Source organism: Eulemur rufifrons, chromosome 6, assembly GCF_041146395.1.
Source record: "Eulemur rufifrons isolate Redbay chromosome 6, OSU_ERuf_1, whole genome shotgun sequence".
NCBI lineage: Eukaryota > Metazoa > Chordata > Mammalia > Primates > Lemuridae > Eulemur > Eulemur rufifrons.
The window spans coordinates 72483106-72505057 of NC_090988.1; the positions used below are offsets into that span (position 1 = coordinate 72483106).

Here is a 21952-nt window from a genome sequence, read left to right on the forward strand (position 1 = left end):
AGATGAGGAGTAAGAAGTTGTTCAAAAATTATGCAGGAATTTGTCTTAATAGTAAATGCTGGTAAACTGATATATTATAAAATCCCATAGCAATTCCAGTTGAATAAATAATCTGAAATCATACAGTAACTGTCTCTACTGATCAATTTGGTAATTTCCTATTTCAAGAAATACTGCAATTTTGTACATGTATATGAATATGTATATACCTTAGATAGTATGTGTACAGATATAATTTTGAGGTTTCTGTGAAAATAATATTAAAATTATACTTTTCACCTTTATGGTTTAAAGCAGTTGAAAACATAGCACAGTTCTCAAGCTCTCAGATCTAAGATAAGGTTTGTTCCTGGATTAGAAGGTGGGACTGTGACTAGCAGCAGCCAAATGTGGGACCTTTAATTCTGCCATCATTCACTTTAGATGACTCTCTGAATCCACACTTCCGTTAAAAAAGTGGGTCTATGAGGCTATCAGTTTGAGGTCCAAGGGCTAGTTACAATGCCATCTACATCTTAAATATGTACAGGGTCCCAAGAGCAGGGAAGGGTGGCTCCAGAATTTTCTCAAAAATGCAGGCCTCTGCCCTAAATTATTACCTCAAACCCACCATTCACAGATTAAGAGTTTTTTTTCCTTTTATGTTTTTTAAGTCTGTAAAGGACCAACAGGAAAGAGTTCTTAACCCTGAGAAATATAGACAAAAGAACTCATGTATGTTTAGAAACTTGGAAATCCATCACTCATAAAATTCTCTCCTCCCTGAGTGAAAAACAGTGGAGAAAGTTTCAGAAGTATTTCTTCCATTTTGTTGACTCTTGAAATTCTTTCTCTATAAACACACACACACGCGTGCCTACATATATGTGTATGTGTGTGTATATATATGTCATTACATATATATATATATTATATATATATACTAGGTTTCTCTAGAAAAATAGAACAATAGGAAATATACATGTGAGTATGAAAGCTCATGCTCTACTTCTGGTATGAGTCCAAACACCTGAGAATCAGGGAAGCCAATGATGTAAATACCACTACAAGGGCAGGAGAAAACATATGTTTTAGCTCAGTAGGCAGGCAGGAAGCAAAGGGGGTGAATTTCTCTTTTTATTTTATTTAAGGCTCAAAGGATTGGATGATGTCAACCCACATTGAAGGGTGGATCTACTTTCCTGAGACCACCAACTCAAATGTTATTTTCATTTAAAACACCTTCACAGACACATCCAAAAATGTTTAGTTTGGGTACCCCTTGGCTCAGTGAAGTTGACACACAGATTAAACATCACACTATATGCACAGAGATATAGAGATAGAGATAGAAAGATATAATTGGACCTCTCTCTCTCTCTTTCTCCATCTCTGTCTCTCCATATACATATGTATTTGCATACATATGGAGAGACAGAGATGGAGATCTATATATATATATGGAGAGAGAGAGATGGAGATCTATCAAATTTTTATTGACAAATATAAGCTAAGGCAATTCCAAATTATATTGTTTTTCTCTTTAATAATACCATTGGTTGTACTAGTGTAATATAAACAGTCACATTTATAAAATATTTTCAGTATACTGACATTGAAGTATTTCTGTTTTGTAATATATGGGACTTGTCCTATTTGCTGAACATAACTAAATGTGTATGTGTGTTCTACTGTGGCATGCTGGGGGAGAGATTATCTTCAAGAACAATATTTCATGCTTCCTCTGGGGAAGTAGTTCTTAATGCTAGACTTGTATCAAAATTTATGTGTAGATATTCCTTGAGCTTTATTTTTTTTTTGTTGGGAGAATTTTTATTACTGTTTAAATCTCACTACTCATTATTGCTCTGTTCAGGATTTCTATTTCTTCCTAATTCACGTTTGAGAGGTTGTGTGTTTCCAAAAATTTATCCATTTCTTCTAGATTATATAGTTTGTGTGCACAGAGGTTTTCATAGTAGTTTCAGGTGATATTTTATATTTCTGTGGTATCAGCTGCAACGTTCTTTATCATTTCTGATTGAGCTTATTCGAATCTTTTCTCTTCAATTCTTCATTCTTTTAGCTAGCAGTTTATCAATTTTGTTTATCTTTTCCAAAAACCAACTTTTTGTTTCATTGATCCTTTTTATTTTTATTTTTTTGGTTTCAATTTTGTTTAGTTCTGCTCTGATCTTTGGTATTTTTTTCTTCTGCTAGTTTTGGGTTTGGTTTGTTCTTTTTCTAGTTCCTTGCAGTGTGACATTACATTGTTAACTTGTGATCTTTCTGGATTTTTGATATAGGCATTTAGTGCTATAAATTCCCACCTAGCATTGCTTTTTCAGTATCCCAGAGATTTTGTTGGTGTGTATTGCTTTTGTCATTCAATTCAAACACTTTTAAATTTCCATCTTGATTTTGTCATTGATCCAAGGATCATTTAGCAGCAGGTTGTTTGATTTCCATGTATTTGCATAGTTTTGAGAGTTCCACTTGGAATTGATTTCTTGTTTTATTTCACTATGATCTGAGAAGGTACATGATATAATTTCAAAGTTTTAAAATTTGTTGAGACTTGTTTTGTGGTCTAACATAAGGTCTATCTTGGAAAATGTTCCATATGCTGATGAGAAGAATGCATATTCTCTAGTTTTGGTGTAGCATTTTCTATAAATGCCTGTTAGGTCCACTTGTTGTAGAGTCCTTTTTAAGTCCAGTGTTTCTTTATTGATAGTGGAGTGTTGAAGTCCCCAGCTATTATGATATTGCTGTATATTTTTGCCCTTAAGTCTGGTAGTATTTGCTTTATGAATCTTGTAGCTCCTGTGTTAGGTGCATATATATTTAGGATTGTTATATCTTCTGTTGAATGGAACCCTTTATCATTATATAATGACTATCTTTGTCTACTTTTACTGTTGTTCATTTAAAATCTATTTTATCTAATATAAGAATAGCTACTTCTGCTTCCTTTTGGTTAACATTTGTGTGGAATATTTTTTCTACTCCTTTACCTCAAGTCTATGAGAATCTTTATGAATTAAATGAGTTTCTTGGAGATAACATATATTTAGGTTATTTGTTTTTATCCTATATGCCAATCTATATCTTTTAAGTGGGGCATTTAGCCCATTTACATTCAATCTTAATATTAACATGTTAGATACTGTACCAGTTATCATGTTGATTGCTTTTTAGTGCTTTATTTTCTCTCTTATGTTACTGTTTTATAAGCCTTGTGAGTTTTTACTTTCAATTGATTTTACACTAGCTGGTATTGATTTCTCTGTTCAGTATATAGAGCACTTTTAGGATTTCTGGAAGGATAGGGCTAATGATGACAGATTCCCTTAGTGTTTGCTTGTCTGGGAAAAACTTTATTCTTTCTTCATTCATTAAACTTAGTTTTGCAGGATATAAAATTTGTGGCTGACAGTTATTCTGTTTAAGCAAACTAAAGATAGGACCCCATTCCATTCTGGTTTGTAAAGTTTCCTCTGAGAATTCTGCTGTTACTCTGATGGGTTTTCCAAAATCATTGAATCCCAGAAAAAGCCACATGAGCTTCTACCTCAAAAGGTTTGAGTTAGAGAGTGGATACTTTCATATACAGAGATACTGATCTAATAATTCATGATTTAAATGTGTAGAGATGCACAGGTAAAAAATGATCAAAATATTTTGAAATAGTTGGCAAACTTGTTGCTTCTCTAACAGAAAGAAATGAAAATTTTCCCTTTATTGTCTGAGATAAGCTTAATGTAACTCTTCTTTGTATCTTATATATCCACTTTACAATATTTGGACAGTGTACTGTGTTGGATAGTGAATGGGTGGCTGCATGATGGATGGGTAGAAGAATGGAGAGATGGATGAATGAAAAAATGTGGATAACTGTATTTGTATATTAGTAGAAAATACACAGATAATACGATATAATGTGTACAAGTAAAAACATAAACGTGAATGGATGGGTTAAGTAGGAGCTAAATTGATGAATGGTAAGATTAATGAATGGATGAATGAAGGAAATAATACAGGGCACATAATGAAAGGAAGAGTAAAAATAATGCCTCCTTGCTCTTTTTATATACCAAATTGCCCATAAAATTTTTTTTCTCATGCTCAGTAAAAAATATGTAGTTTAGAAGAGATTTCATTTATTGATTATCCAGTTGTGAATGCCTCAGAAATAGATCATGATCACGACACAGGATACACTATGCCCTGTGGAGGCTAAGTAGATAAAGCAAAGTGACAGCTCCAAGACAGGAAAAATAAACATTTGACCCGCATTTTGACAGATACAATTTGAAGGTATGCAACTCTCTAACTTTAAGGCTAGACTAGTGACATATGAGAAAACCCAACAGAAATTAGGCAGGTGGTTTTCTGTCTTTAGAGAAGCAAACAGCTACTGAATTGAGTTATAAAGACCAATTTTTGCTGAAACCAAAGCTATAGCTTTAAATTCCAGATAATTATCTCAAAGGGGGGAAAAACCCATGCATCAGCTTTTTTGTGTGGTTTTATTTTTTTTTTTTTTTTGCATTTATTACCTCATTTAAACCCAAGAACAACCCTTTGACATACATAGTTCAGTACTATTTTTTTTTTTTTTTTGAGAAGGAGATTCCAGTGAGGGATTAGTTTAATTATCTTTCTAAGATTTCCAAAACTATAATGCATCTATCACATGAAAAATCCATTTATCAAGACATCAGTAAGAAAGCTTCCTATTTTCTTTCTAAATTATCTGTGATAGTTTCACGAAGCATCTCAGGTGAAATCCCTAGTTTGTATTTCAACATTTTTGTTCATTTTTGTTAAAGAGAGAGAAGGAGTAAGTTTCATGTCTCATTTCCATTTACAATCATTTGGGATGCAGTTAAGCCCTAAAAAGCATAATAACTAGGAACAAAATGTGCATCATCTTATGCAATTTTGCAAGAATATTCATAGTTAGGTGAAAGCTGGGAATCAGGTGTATAGGTACCAACTGTCAAATATTAGTAAGGCACCCTTGGTCCATACAGACTGTTTACCCTCTTTATGGTTCTCTTGCTTTCTTAAGTGGCTATGATAATAATATTTATTAAAATGGATAGTTCACTAAAATGTCAGCATTCTTCTTGGAATTTGATGAGTATTTCATAAATTTTTACAATGATACTATTATACCATTTTGTTCCAGATGAAAAATGAGAATTTAAGAAAATAAGGACCTTGTCCACAGTCTCAAAGCTACTAAGTAGAAAACGAAGGACCAAGACCAAGATGATTAAGTTATATTTTAGTGTTCTTTTTAATACTCATAATTATTACCATTTAATTAATTATAACATATACGATTAGATAAACGTCAACAAAGGTTTATGTGATTGTTCCATGTAGATTTATGCTTAGGAACCAATTGTATTTTATTCTTATTTATGGCTTTAGTCATTATCCTAATTAGCTCAAGTAGAATATATTTAAGCAAATAAAAAATAAGATTTGTGCTATTACATATCAGTAGGTCTTTAATCAGCCTTTCCCATATAGTAGTACAATCTGGGAATTATTTTTTTGTATCATGAAAACAAATCCTACAACCTTTTTGTCCCTCTAAATGTAACAAAAGTAAATAGGAATTGGAAATCTTTACCAGATCTTTATACCGTCCTCTATTTTAGGATATACTTTATTTAAAATGGGAAATAACTGCTAGTTTTTTTTTATAACATCCTCCACCATAGTACACATCCTTAGAGGATAGGATCTGTATTTTATATATTTATATAACCATCACAACTTATAAGTTGACTGGCACATAGTAACTAATTCATAAATATTTGTGGAATTAACCTCAATTGATTTGGATACAAGTCATCATTTCACTAATAATTCACTAGATGTATTTACTGGTATCTGATATTAGGGAGACTCTTAGATCTGACAATAAGAAGACGAAATATTAAATAATGTGGAAGCAGCTTGATTATAAAAAATGAGAACATCTATCTTTTTTCATAATATAAATTATTATTGGTGCCATCACCATTGTTATTATTATCATTTACAAAACACCAAATATGTATCCTGATCACATGTAAAAATGTGTTTCTAATCCTTACAAAGACCTTCTAAATCGTATTACAATGTAAAGATAATACATTCAATCAACATTTTTGAGAGCCTAATATTGCCAGGCAGTTTTCCAGGTGCCTACATGATTCATTAGTGAACAAAAGTTCAATACTTTAGTAGAGATTACATTTAAGTGGATGTAAGAGGCAATATTCAATAAACAGAAAATAATTTATGTAGTATATTAGAATGGTAAGTGCTATAGGAAAGAGAGAACATAGAGAGGAATGGGGAATTTGGAATTCCAGGTGGGGAGTCAGGCAGTTTACAATGTTAAGCATCTAGAATGAGCATCTTTTTTTTTTTTTTTTTTAATTAAATGACTTTATTGAGCATGAATAGTATTAAAACAACTTTACTGTCTTTAACATTTTATCCTGTATTCTTAGATACTATTGTTAATTATGTAATTATATTAAACATAAACATATTTTTAAAAAATCACAAGGCATTTTAATCTTCACATTTGAGTGCTACAACTGAGCTCAGAATTCACCAACTAGAATGAACATCTTTAAACAGGTAGCACTCGAACCAAGAGCCAAAAGAGATGAGGAATTTAAGATGTGAGGGATTCCCAAGGGTGGTCTTGAAATCACGAATATTTGAGTTTTATTTTATTTATTTTACTTACTTATCTATATTGTTTGCCGGACTTCCACAGACTTCTGTTTGTGTAAATAATGAAAAGAATACCTTTTGCCCCACTGTTTAACTATGAAATATATTTGTATATTGTTTAGAATTTGACTTGCATACACTAAGAGTTATTTAATGTTTATTAAAACATAGAATGTACTAATAAAAGTAGCTCATGTTGCATACAATTACATGAGAAATGAGATATTGACATAGGACAGAGAGCTCTTTTGCCCATCTCTGGGAACCCCACATTTCTAGGGCTTCATTATTCCCTGGTGTAAGCATATTTGTTCTCTGTAAAAAAATATGCAAAATTCTATGCCTTTTGTTTCAACTTATAAATTTAAGTGAAAATAACAAAGAAGTCTTTTGGGAAATGGGATATGGGAATACATTAAAAATCACTGCTGAAATGCATTAAAATAAATTTAAAGGAAAAATATACATTTAGAGTGGTAGTGAATTTGACAAGCTGGTTTGTAGATGTTTCAATGTTTGCTGCTTTCAACAAAATTTGCTTAGTGAATACAATTTTTGAGAGGATGTTTGGGATAAGCATCTAGTGCAGCTGCTATACTGTGGCAGTGACAAAATTAAACAATTGGCTTAATCCAGCCTTCAAATGGCAAAAATATTTGCACAAATTGCCCTAGGGGACCATGATATTCAAGCAGATTCATATAAGGAAAAAAAAAGTACCTGTAGAAAATATTTCCACTGACTTAATCCTGACATCTAAAAATTTTGTGTTAGATTATATCCACTGTCCCTCAGCACACTTTTCATTAATGTTAATAAAGCATTGATTCCTGGGCCTGTTAGAAGCAAATGCAGCCATTGTTTGCCACGTCAATTAACTGTCAGAGAAAATAGATTTAGATGATGGATTGAAAAGCAGCATTTCTTGGACTGTTCAATTAAGGACCTGAAATGTTCAAAATGTTTAAGCAGATACAGAGTTCTTGCAAATAAATACTGAGGCTTTTCAGAAACAAAAAAAAAATTAATGTGCTATGGAGGAATATAAGAAACCTTGTTTCTTAGTACAGTATGTGGCACCCACATCAAATTTATTCATTTGATCCTTCATTCATCCAATAATAATTAAGCATCCACTCTGTACTTGGCACTATTCTGACAATTACTGTTTCAATGCTTAGCAAAACAAATCCCTATTGTGAATGAGTCTATTTCCTGGTAAGGGAATGAGATATTAAATGGACAGATAAATTGATAAATGACAATTGAAATAAATAGGAATGGAATTTAAACAGTATTATTAATATAGCCATACAAATTGTTCAACTACTAAAGCCCTACCATACCAGCTTGTAAATAACCATTGCTTCCTTTATCCAGGCCCATCTCCTGGCATTCTTCATTTCTCCCTGACACTTAGCTATCATCAAGCAATAAATGACATCCACCTATTATAGCACAATGGCTTTGCCATCACACCTAGATATCCTTGCAAGACTCCACATAGGTCAGAAAAGAAAGAGTAACCTGTAGTTTAACTCAAATGTTGGTGGAATGTGCTGTGAACCTCGATGGAACATAGAATGGTAGGTAGTCATGTTAGGAGATGTTACAAGACTGTTTTTATCTAACTTCTTACCTTACAGGAGGCTGCCATGAAGCAATTTCTTATCTCTTGTACCAGTGAGGCATGGGACTTTCTACATTGCACCTCTCCCCCTCCTTTGCATACAGATGTAGATTATAAAAATGTTTGGCTATAGCTTAGAGTTGGATCCACAATGGCAGGGAGACCCATCACTTGTGTTACTTGTCTTATGGCATCCCTGATCTGTTGTCATCCAGAGAGATCAGGTATGTGTGTTGCCAAAACCATGCAGATCTTCCTTCTGCTGTCAGTGTATGTAATAAACTGTCCAAATAGATTTGGGCTCATTGCATCTTTCCTGGCTGAGTCTATGGGAGTGTGGCAAGCCAGCGTAGGAGCTTGCACCATGCTGCTGCTAGAGACTATTTAACAGCTTGAAACCTGTCAAGCAGGAAACTCTCCCTGCTCTAGCATTCAGGGAAGAGTCAGATTTGATTGGTTTCTGTCCATACCATACATATCATTTTATATTGTGAATATCATAACTGGTAGAACTAACAGGAAGAAAAATATAATAACAAGAGAATATAACAAGGATGCTAAAATTATATTTGTAACTCAAAATGGATCCCTATGAGAATTAAGATTTCAATTAGGATTTAAGGATGAGTAGGAATTGATAAGGGGAAATAGGGTAGCAAATAATTTTCCACAACTCTAGGCAGAAAAGTACATGAGAACATTTAGAGGTGTGTGAAGAACATTTTTCATTCAATAAACTGTAAAGAAGGCAAAAGATATATTAAATAATGCACTTAGATCAAAATATCTCTTCTGACAGCTAGCAAGGCACTGGTAATTCCACCCATAAAGATAGATTTCTGAGACTTGAAACAGAACACCAGTAAAATTTTATTGTCTCACTCTTCAAAAAACTTATTGATGGTTTAGTGGTGAATACAGAAATATTTAAGAAGCCCTATTCTATGAGACTCATAGAGATGTTACATTATGTTGTGCAGTATTTGTAACTGATCTCATAATGAGTGTTAAAAATAATATCTGGAAGATGAAAATGTGAGAAAAGGAATAAAGAAAGCAAAGAAGGGAGGGAGGGATGGAGAGAGGGAAGAAAGGAGGAAGGGAGAAAAGCAGAAAGAGAGGGAAGTTCTTCTATTTTAGAGGAGTATAAAATTTACAAAATGGCTAGCATTTATTAGACCTGCAGTAAATATCTGTTAGAAGATTAAATGAGAAAAGAGAAAGATGTAATGAAGAAATTACATGTAAAGATACATATCATAAATAAATGAAATGAAAATTTTATAATTTGAAATAATTAACCCTGACAGTATATAAATTCCAAATTAACAACATACACCTGTGATGTGACGTCACACGGTCCTCCAGAAGAACTCACTTTTTGTTGGCTTGTTCAGGGGAGTTTGAATAAAGTAGGTCGACACATTCTAGACTAATTGCATGACCAGGGATAGAAGGCAATACTATTAATGGCCTACCTTGAGTAAGGTGGAGTGCCAAAGTAGTAGGCACTAAAGATTGTGTAGAGACTATGCAAAGCCTCAAATTGAATATGAAGAAGTTCACATTTTATTGTAAAGATAATAAAAAGGCTTAAAGTTGTTTGGTCAAGAGAAAACTGATTAAAACGAAGTTTCATGAAAACCAAACATCTTGGAGCATGCAGGATCACTTCCTGGAGGAGACAAAGGGAGACAGGAAGAGACTCAAGGCAGAGAACATAATGAACCAGCTGCAGCAATGTAGTCAAGAGTGGAAATGGGGGGTGGATGGAGAAAGGTGTCTGAATAGAAACCTCCAGTGATCCTCCCACCACACAAAGACAAATTAAACAAATATCAATGCAAGAAAGCACTTTCAGAAGAACTAAAAATCAGGTGAGTGATCATAGTACCTGGTTGTAACATTATATCAAGGAAAGAGGCACTGAAGAGTACAGAAAAGACACTCTAGCATTGCCTATGTGACTATTCCCCCATCCCCATAAAGGACCGTGCCAGCATGCTGGGTAGAGAGAGCATTTGTGTGCCCAGGAGAGACAGTGAAGTGATCATGGGACTTTGCATTAGAACTCAAGACCACTCTGTCACAGGGGAACAAAGCACAGGGCAGAATTCTATCAGTGTCCATGGAGGGAGCATTTAGACCAGTCCAACCAGAGAGAAATCCGCTACCCCAGTGATAGAAATCTGAGTTCTTACACCATTTATTGAATAGGACTTCTTTTCCCTAGTGTATGTTTTTGTCTGTTTTGTCAAAGATCAGATGGTAATATGATGATGGTTTCATATCTGGGTTCTATGTTCTGATCCATTGGTCTAGGTCTCTGTTCTTTTGCAGTATCATGCTTTTTTGGTTACTATATCCTTGTAGTATACTTGAAGTCTGGTAAAGTGATTCCACCCAATTTGTTATGTTTGCTTAAGGTTGCTTTAGCTATTCAAGGTCTTTTCTGTTTCCATATGAAGCATAGAATTATTTTTTCTGGATCTTCAAAAAATTATGTTGGTACTTTAATGGAGATTGCACTGAATCTGTAAATCACTTTGAGTAGTATAGACATTTTAACAATATTGATTCTGCCCATCCATAAGCATGATATATTTTTCTATTTGTTTATATCCTATTCAATTTTCTTCCTCAGTGTTTCATAGTTCACCCTGTAGAGGTCTTTCACCTGCTTGGCTAAATATATTCCTACTTATTTTATTTTCTTTGTTGCTATTGTGAAAGGTATTAAGTCTTTGATTTGATTCTCAGCTTGATGATTGTTGGTGTATAGGAATGCTACTGATTTGTGTACACAAATGGTGCTGGGAAAATTGGATAGCCGCATGTAGAAGACTGAAACTGAATCTGTACCTCTCACCACTCACAAAAATTAATTCATGATGGATAACAGACAAACCAAAAGTATGAAACTATAAGAATTCTAGAAAAAATGGTCAGAAAAAACTCTTATAGATATTAGCCTAGGCAAAGAATTTATGAATAAGACACCAAAAGCAATCCCAGCAACAATAAAAATAAATAAATGGGAGCTAATTAAGTTAAAAAGCTTCTGCCCAGCCATGGAGATGATTGATAGAGTGAATAGACAACCTACAGAATGGGAGAAAATATTTACATGCTATACATCCAATAAAGGTCTAATAATCAGAATCTATAAAGAACTCAAGCAAATCAGCAAGAAAATATCAAACAACCCCATTAAAAGGTGAACAAAATATGTGAACAGAAGCTTTTCAAAAGAAGAGAGACTGATGGCTAATAAGTATATGAAAAAAATGCTCAATGTCTCTAATCATGAGGGAAATGCAAATCAAAACCACAATGAAATATCCCCTAACTCCAGTGAGAATGGCTTATCAAAGAAAGACTCCCAAATCAGCAGATGCTGGCCCAGATGCAGAGAGAAAGGGGCACTTATCAGGAAAATATGATCTCACCAAACACACCAAATAAGATAGCAATGACCAATCTTGTTCAATGTGTTCCTAGAAAAAGTAAATTAATGAAATCCTGGGAATGGATGACAATAACATTTTCAAGGCAAATTTGCTATTTTCATTGGAATTCATTCTTTCTGCCCTGATAAAAGTTTCTTGGATTGATATATTGGTTCTTTTTATGGTATGTTTATGGCAGGTAAAAGGAACTATATTCCTCATCAAATATTTTTGTATTACTATAGTCCTGGCACTATTAAGTATTATTATTGTCTTCATCTTTACATAAGAGGAAACTGAGGCATGGTGATGTTATATTTAAAATTAGAAAAGTGTAAGAACTAGTACTCAAATTCTAGAGTTGAGCTCTTAAGTTCCATCTCCTACCATCTCTGTTCTTTTGTATCTTTAAAGTAAAGGACAATGTTGAAAGAATGTACAGCTTCAAAAGCTAGCATTTTCTCAGACATATAGAAAAAAATGGGGGTTATGCATAAGTAATCTTAATATAGGAAAATGGACCCCCAAACCAAGGTCCAGCCCAAAGGCCAGGTGGGTTCTTGTCTTCACACAGGAAAGAATTCAAGAGCAAGCCAGCCAAGGAAGTAAAGCAAAAGTAAATTTATTGAATTAACAAAGAAAGAGATGGGAGGCTTCCCCATAGGCAAAGTGGTAACTATCCCTCAGAGGAAGAGACAGTAGCACTTTCTAAGTTTTCAGGGTCTTATTTTATGTTCTTTATTTAATTTTATGTTAAGTGGAAGGAGGATTATGCATAAGATTTCCAGGAAAAGGGCGGGAAGTTCCTGGACCTAAGGGTTCCTCTCCCTTTTTAAACCACATAGGGTAACTTCCAGAGTTGCCATGACATTTGTAAACTGTCATGATGCTGGTAGGAATTTCTTTTAATATGCTAATATATTATAAGCAGGGCATAATGAACAGTGAAGATAACCTGAGGTCATTTTTCATGGCAATGATTTTTCTATAAATAGCTGGTTTTGTGGGCTTCTCTAAATGCATTCTGTTTTATCAGAGATCTGGTTTGGACCTTGTGACTCCTTATCCAGCAGGACCCAATGGTTCCCTATCTCAATCCAAATATTTATGGCAGATAGTATTTCTACTCATAAAATGGAATACATGCAATTTAATATTAGTTTGGAGTCTCTCACATTCCTCCTTCTTATTCATTGACTTAAAACAAAGGTCAAACATCACAGAATATAGTATTTTCAACCTGAAATCTAAATGAATCTCACAGGGCATATTTTTTCCTTTTTTGTCTTTTTTTTTCTTTTTCTTTTTGTCAATGAATGACAGATGCTTGAAGTAGAGGGGGAGCTTATAGAATTTACTGAAAGGATTTGCCTTTCCCTTATTTTACAGGCCCAACAGCTTACTGATCTGGAACAAAAATTAGCTGTAGCCAAAAATGAACTGGAGAAAGCAGCGCTTGACAGGGTAAGTCTATATCCATGAACTATCACAATTTTGGTTTTAGCAGAAAAAGCTAGAGTATATTCATTGCTTCCCTTGACTTAATATAATTTCAGATGCTGTGCATATAAGGTGGTTATAGAATTCATGAATGTATGATATTCCTTTTGAAATTCAATTCTTGCTATTTTTTTGCTGCTACAGCAAATTGACTGAAGTTTCAGTCTTTATAGGTTTAAGGCTTAATTTTTTGCCTTACTGGTACAATTGTTCTATAACACAGTGAATAAACATACTTTAAAGCACCAACTAAGGTGTCTAAGATATCATATGTTAACTCTGGAAGAATGACTTATGAAGAAAGTGAAAGTAGTCATTGACATCAGATTGTTATAACCAATTTTTAAATGTATGTGTCTTAGAGTTTGTACTTATCCATTTCTACTTGGAAACATGCACAAGGACATTAAATGTAGCAATGTTTGTATTAAGGATAAATGAAAATAACTAACTTCTTACTATTAGGAGAATGAATACATATATTTTGTATTTTTCTATACTGAAATTTTGAAATGGTCATCAAAATTTAATATTAATGAATGCACATTAATATATTTCATCTCATCAACAACATATGTTGAGTAAAAAAATCAGGATTATATGTATAATATCTGACAATTGTTCAAATATACAAAGCACATTTCTAACAATTACAAATCATATAAATAGACAACATAGAAAGATAAATACACATAAAATTTATTGATACAATTGCCGCTGGGGAAAGACTAAGTAAAATGACACTAGAGATGATTACAAAGAATGCTTCTACTATATCTCAAATATTTTATTCTCCAATAATTGTACATAAAATATTAAATAAATATTTAATCCATGTAACTATGTATGTTGTATATACAATATATAGCTGCATTATATATGTATATATACATATATTAGATAAATGGAATATATGTGCATATTACATTCATGTATGTTTACATATAATTTATATATTTTAAAAAATTATACAAATGTTATATTACATATACCATATATATTATATAATCAAATGATTCTTTTTAGCATTTAATTAAGATTGATGGTTACATGATATTTTTATATTGCTCTGTATATGCTCCTGTATTTTTCAAAATAAGGTTTTTTTTAATTGAACAAAGTCTTCTATCTGCTATCAAGTGCTTCATATTTTTGTGATCATAGCTTAGTAACAATTTCATTAAGAAATTAAGCAAGTGAGATTTGTAAAGAAAGGACGTTTCTCTTAAATGCTAGTTTGAAGCATAGGTGTTTGGGTATAGAAAAAAGGAGATATAACATCTAATGCTGATTCTTTTGCAGCTTTTCTTGTATCCTTCTCCCCACCCCTTATTATGGAGTGATGTTAAGGACCAGGCTAAAATTCTCCTTTTCAAGGACTTGCATCTCACATAGGCTCATTTCTTTACTTTGGTATGACCAAAACTTCATAGGTAACATAGTGAACTTAATAGCAGTATATCAAGAAAGTACTATAGTAAAGAAATTAGGACATTTTGTGAATTCAAATAATATTCCCTCTTAAGGTTTAGAACTTTTCAACAAATGAGGATTTTGAATGAATAATTAGACATTTTAATACTTTACTCATTTGTGATTGTCTCATTATGTATTGATTTATCCAATTTATTAATATTCAATAGTTTTAGGGTAGCCTAGCTATTTTGTGTGGACTAGACCAAGTATAATTCATCCTACCAAGATCCTATCTTTATGAGATATGTTTTAAATTATATAAAATATATTTATACCAATTTATGCTAGTCTCTGACTATATCCAACTCATACTATGTAATATTATGCTAATAAAAATGTGTCTCACCACATAAACAGAAGTAAAAACAAAGACCATATGATCATCTCAACAGATGACGAAAAAGCAGTCAGCAAAATACAGCACCCTTTCGTGATAAAAACCTTCAATGAACCAGGCATAGAAGAAACATGTCTCAGAATTATAAACGCCATATATGACAAATGCACAAGCAACATCAACTGAATGGGGAAAAGTTGAAAGCATTCCGCCTAAATACTAGAACAAGATAAGGGTGCCCATTGTTACCGCTTCTATTCAACATAGTACTGGAAATCCTAGCCAGACCAATCAGGCAAGAGAAAGAAAAAAAGGGCATCCAAGTTGGAACACAGGAGGTTAAACTATCATGCCAATGATATAATCTTGTATCCAGAAAATCCTAAATAGCCCACCAAAAACCTCCTAGAATTGATAAATAAATTCAGCAAACTCTCAGGTTACAAAATTAACATACATAAATCAGTAGCATTTCTATATACTGATAACAGTCAAGCTGAGAGTCAAATCAAGAAAGCAATACTATTTAAATAGCTGCAAAGAAAATAAAATATCTAGGAATATATTTAACCAAGGTGGTGAAAGATTTCTACAAGGAGAACTACAAAACACAGGTCAAAGGAATAATAGATGTCACACCCAAATGGAAAAATATCCCTTGCTCATGGATAGGAAGACTCGACATTGTTAAAATGTCCATACTGTGCAAAGTGATTCAATGCAATCCCCATCAAAATACCAATGCCATCTTTCACAGATTAAGAAAAAAAAATCCCAAACTTTATATAAAACCAAAAAAAAAAAAAGAGATAAAATAACCAAAGCAATCTTAAACAAAAGAAAAAATCTGAAGACGTTGTGGAATAGAATACATAACCCAGAAATAAAACCAGATAGCTATGACTGACTGACCAACAAAGCAGGCAAAATCATACACTTGGGATAGGATGCTCTATTCAATAAATGGTGCTGGGAAAATTGAATAGCTACATGCAGAAGAGTGAAACAAGATTCATATTTCTTTCCATATACAAAAATTAAGTCAAGATGGATTAAAGACCTAAATGTAAAACCTGAAACCATAAAAATTCTGGAAGAAACCATAGGTAAAACTCTTTTAGACATCAGCCAGCCTATGCACAGAATTTATGACTAAGACACAAAGGCAAATACAGCAACAACAAAAATAATTATATGAGACTGATTTACATTAAAAAAATTTCAACACAGCAAAGAAATAATCAACAGAGTAAATAGGCAATCTACAGAATAAATGGGAGAAAATATTTGCAAATTATCCATCCAACAAAGGGCTACTATCCAGAATCTACAAAGAACTCAAACAAATCAACAAGAAAATAAACAAATAAGTAACCCCATCAAAAAGTGGACAAAAGACACGGACAGATGGTTTTCAAAAGAAGAAAGACAAATGGCCAAAAAAAAAAAACCATGAAAAATTGTTCAACATCACTAATCATCAAGGAAATATAAATTAAAATGGTCACTATCAGAATGGCCATTACTATATAAAAAAAAACCCAACAAAGTAAATGCTGTCATGGATATGGTGAAAAGGAACACTTATACACTGTTGGTAGGACTGTAAATTAGTACACCCAATAAGAAAAATAGTATGGAGTTTCCTCAAAGAACTTAACGTAGACCTACCATTCAATCAAGTATTTCCACTACTATGGATTTACCCAAAGGTAATGAAGTGATCATATCAAAAAGACACCTATACCTGAATGTTTTTCACCAATATAATTCATAATAGCAAAGATGGAACCATCCTAGGGTCCATCAATCAAAGTGGATAAAAAAATGTAGTGTATATGAATATGTGTATGTATACATACACACATACACAGACACATACACACCATGGAGTACTACTCAGCCATAGAAAGGAATGAAATATTGTTTTTTGCAGTGACTTGGATAAAACTGGAAGCTATTATGCTAAGTGAAGTATCTCAGGAATCGAAAAACAAATATCATATGTTTTCACTAATAAGTTGGAGCTAAATGATGAGTCCACATGGTCATAAAGTGGGGTAAAGGACATTGGAAACTAAGAATGGGGAAGCAGCAAGGGGGGTGTGGAATAAAAACTTATCTATTGGATACCATGTACACTATTCTTATGATGGGCACATTAAAAGCCCTGACTCCAGCATTATACAATGCATCCATGTAACAAGAACATTTGTACCCCCTAATATTTTGAAATAAAAATTATTAAAAAATTGGAATATGTCTTTTTATAGAATTGGTAGAATAAGAAAATCAGAGGCATATATAATCCTAAAATTCAACTTGACCACATTTGTTTTGATCCTTTTTCTACCATTCCTGCCACAATTTCTACAATATGCTTTACGTCCTAGAAAGACATTGAATTTCAAAGATTCTCTATCAGCCTGGCCTTCTGTTAGTTTTTATCATCTCTGGCTCTTGAAATATTCTTCGTTACATTAATTGATTTCCCTGAGTTGTTTTCATATAATCCTTTTAGCCAGTCAATGACTAAATAGCTTTGAAATACCTTTTGTGTGACCATCCTGTTCTAGGTACTATGGAAAACAGAAAATATGTAAGACATGGTCTTGCATCCCACATCTCTCACAATTTTGTCCAGTACCAACAATTAGGAAATAATTGTATGCTAAGCCATGAGGCAATAGAAGCAGAGAGGACAAATTTGCATTTTGTAAGAGCCTGTGGGTCACATGGAATGGTGTAGTCACAAAACACTTTATTGGTAAGTTATAATTTGGCTTGAGTCAAAGAACTCAGGATTAATGTAGAGTTGTTCCTCTCTCTTTAGTTTTACCCATTCTTACTCATTCTATATTTTCCTCCTTCCAATTTCACCCCTCGACCCCCACCATTATGTGCCTAGCCCACTCCATGTCACAGTCTGGATTTTAGCATGAGAAGCTGTTATGTTACAGTGGTTCAATAATGGTCTCCAGAGTCAGTCTGCCTGTGTTCAAATCATGACTCTTCCATTGAATGATCATGTTCAAATCCCTCAAATTCTTTATGTCTCATTGGGAATAATAATACAACTTACTTTGTAAAGGTGGTAGGAAAATTATATGCATCAGAAAAATAAAGTACTGGGAACGATGTTTCACAAATGGAAAACACTTGGTAAGCTTAGTTGTTATAAAATCATAGTGAATGTCTTTCTGTGTTAACAGTTCCCACTTTAACCTTCAGGATCTTGTCACTGTTTTTGGAATAGTGAAATATAAAAGCACTTTATATTTCTGGGCGTTGCTTTTAACAAATCTTATGTAAGATCCATATGAGGCTCATAAATTTCAGCCGTAAAGTCGGGTAGAAATGCTAGCTCACTTCAAAATGGATAAAAAACTATAGTTTAATGAAATTGTTCTTCACATCTCTTCATCATCTTTATATGAGACTTTTTTATACTCTTCAGGTGTCTAGCTCCTGAGAGTGTTATATCTGGGCTTCAAATAACCTTAAATACCTCATAAATATTATGAAAACAACATCTTCACACTCCAACTTGGTTCTTATGACATATTTAATGAAAAAGTCTCAGTGTTCCATCCCAATAAAAGTAATAATAATATCAAGAGCTAAGAATCAACCTTGAATTTCAAAATAATAAATTATTTATTTGGCAATATTTTATGAATTATAGTTAGTCTCAGCTACTAGAATATAAAAACAGCTTTATGATATGTAAATCTGTCAAATTTTCACAATAAAAATTTTTATATAGTATCTGAACCTCACAAAATTTTGCCCAAGAAAATGTGCATTATTATATCCCTATTATAGATGACATGCTAGGTAACCTACACAGACTCCCATGATTAAGTGATAATAGAATAAGAACTCCTTAGCCACAGCACAAGGTTTGTTACATAGTAGGAATATTATAAATAGTTATTAATTGAACAGGTAAATGAAGACTTGTCTTAAATGAATGAACTTGCTATTCGTCCTACATACAAGGGCCGTGACATCACTAGAGCAGAAATCTAAAAATGTTTAATGACTTTCCAGCACTTACAGAGCTGATTTCATGACAGAAATTATAGAGTTATGGAGCATGGCTTAGGCTTTCCAGCCCCTCATGGTCCTTCCAGAGCTAGAAGCTCAAAATTTTGTGTGTTCATGCAAAGAAATTAGGATGAAGATGAATAACATAAATTTTCATTTGCCTGGAGGTTGGAAATTAGGGGCACAGTGGTCTCTGGGAGATGTATCTGGCTGTCCCCAGAAAAATGCATTTCTCTGAGAAAAGTACCAATATGCACACACACAAAAAGTTGCTTTCTAAATCTCTCATCATGTTAAAATCACATATACATGATAATTTCTTATAAGCTTTCCATATTCTACAAGTGCTAGCTATTCACACAAGTGCTAGCATTTCTTAATATATCAAATAATAATTTTCTTATATTGTGTATTAGATAATATACAAGATAAAGTGAGGAATATTTCATTATGTTCTCATGTAACAGAGCACCAGCCTATATCCCCTAGAGGGTTTACTTTATTTTTTCCTTTAACAACTATCGTTTAAGACAGAAACTGGTGATGCTGCAGAAAATGCACCAGCCTTCAAAGAAATTACATTCTATTAGGAGTAGGAAAACAATAAGCATATAAACAACAAAATAATTTGAAATGCTTGTAAGGACTAAATAAGGCATACAATTAGGATATGTGATAGAGACTTTAAGGAAGGAGATTTTTGGAAAGGGTGATCAGGAGCTGTTTCTGAAAAGATAATACATGTAATTAGACAAATTTTAGGTGTAGGTTTCTATGGATATTTGGAAGAAGGGTTCTGCAGGCAGAAGAAACAGCTCACGTAAAGACTGTAATATGAAAATGACCTTGTGAGGCTTGAGAGGCTATAAATAAAGGGTGTTATGACAAACAGAGCATTTTATTTAGGGAGTTTGCATTTCACTATTGTGTGGTAAAACAAGTAGGAAAAGTGGTTTGCTGCAGGGAAGGGAAGGACTGGGCAAAAACAAGACTGCATGCAGTTTACATCACTATTTCATTGGGTGATATCTTGTTATGGCAAATTTTAAAGTAAGCAGTAGCCTGTAGTTTCAAAACAGAGTACACCTAGCAGAATAGATGAAAAGGTAATGGCATGGTAGTGTAAAATAATTCTCTGGGTCTTGCTCATAGAACTTGGTCAAGCCAAACCTGAATATTATTAGTAACAGACTCTATTAAGTTAAAGGTACTTAATGGGGATTCAGTAGAAAGAGCAAATTAGGGCAGGATTGCCCACAGATTGATATTACTTCTATATACTAACAACACTCAAGCTCAGAGTCAAATCAAGAAGGGAATACAATTTACAATAGCTACAAAGAAAATAATATATCTAGGAACATGCTTAACCAAGGATGTGAAAGATCTTTATAAGGAGAATACAAAACACTCGTGAAAGAAATTATAAATGCAAACAAATAGAAAAATCTTCCATCCTTATAGTTTGTTAAATGACCATACTGCCCAAAGTGATTTACAGATTCAACACAATTCCCATTAAAATACCAATGTCATATTTCACAGACCTATAAAAAGTAATCTTAATCTTCACTTGGAACCAAAAAAGAGCCCAAATAGTCAAAGCAATCTTAAGCAAAATGAACAAATCTAGAGGCATTACATTACCTGACTTCAAATTATACAAGGCTATCATAACCAAAACAGCATGGTACTGGTATAAAAGTAGAGACATAGACAAATGGAACAAGATAGAGAATCCAGAAATAAAACCATGTACCTACAACCAACTGATCTTTGACAAAGCAGATAACAACATACACCCGAGAAAGGAAGCCCTATTCAATAAGTGGTGCTGGGAAAACTCAACAGCTACATTGAGAAGAATAAAACAGGCCTCTGTCTCTTGCCATATCCAAAAACTAATTCAAGATGGATTAAAAACTTAAATGTAAGGCATGAAACCATAAAAATCCTAGAGAAATAAGTAGGAAAAACTCTTCTAGACATCGGCCTGGGCAAAGAATTTATGACTAGTTACCCAAAGGCAAATAGAGCAATAACAATAATAAATGAATATGACTTAATTAAATTACAAAACTTATTCACAGCAAAGGAAATAATCAACAGACTAAATATACAACCTATGTATTGGGAGGTAATATTTACAAACGATACATCTCATAAAGGGCTAATATCCACAATCTACGACAAACTCAAACAAACCAGCAAGAAAAAAAACACAATTAAAATATGGTCAAAAGATATGAACAGAAATTTTTCAAAAGAAAAGACACAAATGGCCAAAAAATATATGAAAAAGTGTTCAACATCACTAATCATTAGAGAAAGGCAAATTAAAACTACAGTAAGAGTCCTCCTCTCCCCTGTGAGAATGGCTATTACTAAAATTTCAAAAAACAATAGATGCTGGCATGGATGTAGAGAGAAAGGAACACTTATCCACTGGTGGTGGCACTGCACATTAGTACAACCTCTATGGAAAACAGTATGGAGAGTTCTCAAAAAAATGAATGCCGACCTACTATTCAATCAATCAATGCCACTACTGGGTATCTACCAGTAAAGAAATCATTATGTCAAAAAGACACCCGCATTCGAATGTTTATTGCAGTATAATTCACAGTTGCAAAGCTGTGGAATCAACCTAAGTACCCGTCAATTTATGATTAGATAAAGAAAATGTGGTATACATATACCATGGAGTACTACTCATCCACAAAATGGAATGAAATAATGTCTTTTGCAGCAACTTGGATGAAACTAGAGACCATTATC

General features: G+C 33.2%; 1 protein-coding gene across 1 annotated transcript in view; it reads left to right on the forward strand.

Moving 5' to 3' along the window:
- Window positions 1–21952, forward strand: part of LUZP2 (leucine zipper protein 2) — a 196934-nt gene that overhangs the window by 114181 nt on the left and 60801 nt on the right. Inside the window, exon 5 of the mRNA XM_069469723.1 lies at window positions 13201–13275. Within this exon, the coding sequence (XP_069325824.1) occupies window positions 13201–13275 (75 nt within the window). The remainder of the gene's footprint in view (window positions 1–13200; window positions 13276–21952) is intronic.